The following is a 4,272-nucleotide window of genomic DNA, read 5'->3' on the forward strand; positions in this document are numbered from 1 at the left end:
TCCAAAACAAAAACCAAATTTATTCAGCAGACATTTTAATTAAGAAATCCTATAAATCAGGACCACGACAATTTCTGACACTCCGGTGCGAAGTGTACGTCAATAGCTACATCTGGAGGATGAACAAGCCATTGAATCTGTTTTTTAAAATTGGTTTAGCTACCTTAAGTTTGGGGGTGGCACTTCACTTAAAGTGCCGTCAAGTTTCACAAGGGTAAAGCCAGCGGGTTCTCCTCTCGGAGAGTCACATTTTAAACACGGTTTCAGTCACTCACAAGAAGAGCTGGTGACAGGAGGAAACTGTGAGGGATGAGGACCCACAAAGGCTCAGGCCCACGGCTCCACAGACGGCCAATACAGAGCAGAAAAACTGCCAGGGTCTCATCTATCCCATGCAAACACCAGGAAGGGTGGAATAAGAAAGTCTGGCTGGGGGGACAGGGAGACTGTTTATGACTTTCTGAGAAAGCTCATGGCATGGCCAAGAGTGGCCCGGAGAGAGGAGGAGGAGGAGGAGTTCTGGGAAGAGGAAAACACAGAAAAAAAAAACCCAGAATCACTCTCCCCATTTGTCCCTCTCTGCCTCTGTGTGTCCTCAGCAGACTCAAAGCACAGACAGCGCTCTTCTTGGAGCAAGAGAAAGAAAAGACATAAGGGTGAATTTAGCTGTCCCAGGAACCCCACAGCCTTCCGCGCACAGCACACTGTGACCTTGACCCACAGGTGGCAAGGTCAAGTCAGTTAAAAGTCCACATTCAACTCCAACTCTACCCACCTTCAAAATTCTCCACCTCCCTCTAACCCACTAACAGGAGCTCCATCTCCCACAGCCACCAAACACCAATTAGGTGGGAAGAAGGGGGTGATGGCAACCCACCCACCAACAAGCTTTTACATTCTTCTTCCCTCCGGAATTTCTTTGCACAGCCATTGTAGCACCATTTTCACTAAGCTCTTCCACCGGAAAATAAAGAAAATGTATGCGTATCATTAGTTTTCAAGTATTGTTGTAAAGCCCTGGCGATATCCGCCCCTTGGAGCCCAATCTTTAAACAATCCAAGCACACGCCGCCCCCAAGGGTTAAGTCAGGTACAGGTCGATGCAAGTAGCTGCCACAGTTCTCCCAGTTTATCCCAGGTCCTTGGCCCCGAGGTGGCCGGGGAAATTCTCACGCGGCACGTCTGCGCCCTGGCCGGTGCATTTCACACGCTCTTGTTCTCCGGCAGCCTCGCTGGGGCCGGTAACTTCTCGCCTTGAGGTCTCTCCCCAAGCGTCTCCCCGCAGCCTGGGCGGTCGCTCCCAGGACGGCGACGGCGGCTTCAGCTCTGGCCTGGGGAGGGCAGGACGCTGTTGGGTCTGCGCATTGGCGTCCTCTTCCTCCTTCTGGGGCCCCGGGTCAGTGCAAGGCGCCGGAGGGCTGCACGGCGACAGGGTCCGGTCCGCTGCGGCCGCCTCCGGGCCCAGAGGCGCCCGCGGGGCTCGTGGCTGCCACGGCGGCGACGGCTCGCTGCAGCCTCCGCACCGCCTCCTTGATGAGGTTCCCCGAGAGCACCAGCTGCTGCAGGAGCCGGTGCGGGTCGTCGTCGCGGGCGCGCGTCCCGGCTGGGGGCCATCGTCGCTGTTGCAGGCGGCGGGAGGCAACGGCGCCCCGCAGCCAACCTCGCCGGCACGGCCCGGGCAGCGCGCTGGGGCCTGCGGCGAGCTCGGCCACGAAGTAGGGCGCAGCCCGGCCCCGCACGCGGCCGCGGTCCCCGAGGGCGCAGCGCAGAGCCCCCGGGGGCGCCGGGCCCAGCGGCTCGGCCGGCGCCGGCGGCAGAAGCAGCGGCAGCGCCGGGGGCCGGGCCTTGTCCGCCCGCACGGCCGCCGGGGGCCGCGGGGGCTGCAGCGGCGGCCCCGGGGGCGCGCACGGGGAGGCCGGGCTGTCCTGCGCCGCGTCCAGCTGCAGCGTCTCGCCGATCTGGGCCACCAGCAGGTCCACCTCGCCCGAGCCGCCCAGCGTCACCGACTGCTCCAGCAGGAGGAAGCTGTCCTCCTCCTCCTCCTCCTCCTCTGCCTCCCCCTCCGCTTCCTCGCCGGCTTCCTCTTCCTCCTCCCTCCGGCACGGCATGGCCCCCCGCCCGGGCACCCGGAGCTCTGCGGCCGGCGCTGGCGGCCCGGCGGCCGGCGGGGCTCGGTGGGCCGCGGCGGCGCGGGGCGCGGGGCTGAGGCCGAAGCGGGGGCGGGGGCGGGGGCCCGGGGCCCGGGGCGGACGCGGAAGCGGGAGCCCGCCAGGCACTCGCGCCGCGCGCCTGCAGCCGCGGGAGCCGGAATCCTACCGGCTCGGGTTGATTTGTAAACAATGGGTGACGTCGCCGCCGGGCCCTACCACCGCGCCGGGCGAGGGGAGGGGCACGCGCGAGCAGGGGCCGAGTTGCGGGTCGTCGCGGGCAGTGCAGGGCCGCGGCCGGAGCCTTCTGGCGTTTGCTCTCGGTACCTACCTAGGAGGGCATCCCGGGAGTGGGGAGAGCTGCGTACTTCCTCGGCCCGGTAAGCAGCACAAGAGAACGCCGACTCTGAGGTGGTCTGGGTTGGTTTCTCCCACTCGCGGACACACCCACCCACACACCCAACGCCTCCTCCTCCGCCGCTTCCTCGCTCCCCACGTGTCAGCAACGCTGGGGCCCGCCCGCTCCTCCCCCGCGCGCCCGCAGTCACCCGGACCTGGCGTAGTGGGGGAGGGGCGGGCTCCGCCGGCGGTCCGGCTTCGGCGCGGTGGGGGCGGGGAAAGGAGGAGGGAATTGGGGAGCAGAGAGGTCACTGCAAAGGGGGGCAGGTTCGTTACAGGGTCTGGTCTCTGAGACTTCCCCTCTGCGTTGTCTTCAGGTCCCCACGGACACTGGGAGGGAAGGACGCGCCCCCACGCAGGGCTAAAGAAGAGTTGATTTTGTTCATTAAAAAAAAGTTAAATAGAAATATAGGACGGTGGGGGAAAAAAAATCTCTCATAATCATAGGACTCAGGGCGCCTGGGTGGCTCAGTCGGTTAAGCGTCTGCCTTCGGCTCAGGTCGTGATCCTGGAGTCCCTGGATGGAGTCCCCGCATCGGCCTCTCTGCAGGGAGCCTGCTTCTCCCTCTGACCCTCTCCCCTCTCATGTGCTCTCTCTCATTCTCTCTGTCTCAAATAAATAAATAAAATCTTTAAAAAAAAAATCATAGGACTCAAACATGTTCACATTTAATTTTTTTTCCCTTTCCAGCTTTTCTCTAGCAAAGTGTATCATACAAACAACCACACATACAGTGTTAACGCTTTTCCACTTCTCTTACACCATAAATGGTGTTCTTGTTATTGCATGCACTTTGAAAACCTATAATGATTACAGAAGTTTCCATCAAGTTGCTGTTCCATAAATTATTTAACAATTCCTTTAGCGTTTGCTGTTTACCAAATTTCACCACTCTGAGTGTGTGACTAACATTTCTTTTCGTAAAACTTTTTCCATGTTCATGATTCTTTTCCTAAGACCATATTCCCAGGAGTGGAATTTTAGGTCAAATGATACGGATATTTTAAGGTTTCTGATAAACGTACCAAACTACTTTCCAAGAGTTGAGTACATTTATTCTCCCATCATTGTGTTGAGTATTAAAAAAAAATTTTTTTTCTGATTTCATAGGTGAGACTGACATCTCCTTTGTGTTTTCATACCTTTGATGTTTAGTTAGGTAGAGCACTTTTCTAAATGTTAACCAACTGTACTTCCTTTTTTGGTGAATTGTCTGTTTCCTAGTAAATTTTTCCTCTTGAGATTTTCTTATGTATTTGCGTGACTCCTCTATACACCAGAAGTTAAGTTAACCCTTTTCTTTCACATTTTGCTCTATTTCTTCAGGTTTTTGTTGGCCCTGTACAGTCATTTTTTTCCTCTACTAAAACTTAACAAATTTTATGTAGCTAAATCTACAAAATCCCTTTCCTTGAGACTTCTAACATAATGCTAAATTTAGAGTCTTGTCTCCAGAAAGTTATTAAATATTCAGTTCTAGGGCGCCTGGGTGGCTCAGTTGGTTAAGCGACTGCCTTCGGCTCAGGTCATGATCCTGGAGTCCCAGGATCGAGTCCCGCATCGGGCTCCCTGCTCGGCAGGGAGTCTGCTTCTCCCTCTGACCCTCCTCCCTCTCATGCTCTCTGTCTTTCATTCTCTCTCTCTCAAATAAATAAATAAAATCTTAAAAAAAAAATATTCAGTTCTATTTTCCTTACTTTTTTTAATGCCTTGTGGTTGTGCGTT

General features: G+C 56.1%; 1 protein-coding gene across 1 annotated transcript; it reads right to left on the reverse strand.

Annotated features, from left to right (window-relative positions):
* On the reverse strand, window positions 1-2,910 carry FRAT2 (FRAT regulator of WNT signaling pathway 2). Its single transcript, XM_045870835.3, has one exon. It carries the CDS (start codon window positions 2,106-2,108, stop codon window positions 1,398-1,400), a length of 711 nt encoding a protein of 236 aa, XP_045726791.1. The 5' UTR covers window positions 2,109-2,910; the 3' UTR covers window positions 1-1,397.
* Window positions 2,911-4,272: the final 1,362 nt, after the last annotated feature.

The sequence above is a fragment of the Mirounga angustirostris genome, unplaced genomic scaffold (genome assembly GCF_029215605.1).
Source record: "Mirounga angustirostris isolate CCGP_5_RB_7025 unplaced genomic scaffold, mMirAng1.0.hap1 SCAF_6, whole genome shotgun sequence".
In the NCBI taxonomy this organism is placed as follows: domain Eukaryota; kingdom Metazoa; phylum Chordata; class Mammalia; order Carnivora; family Phocidae; genus Mirounga; species Mirounga angustirostris.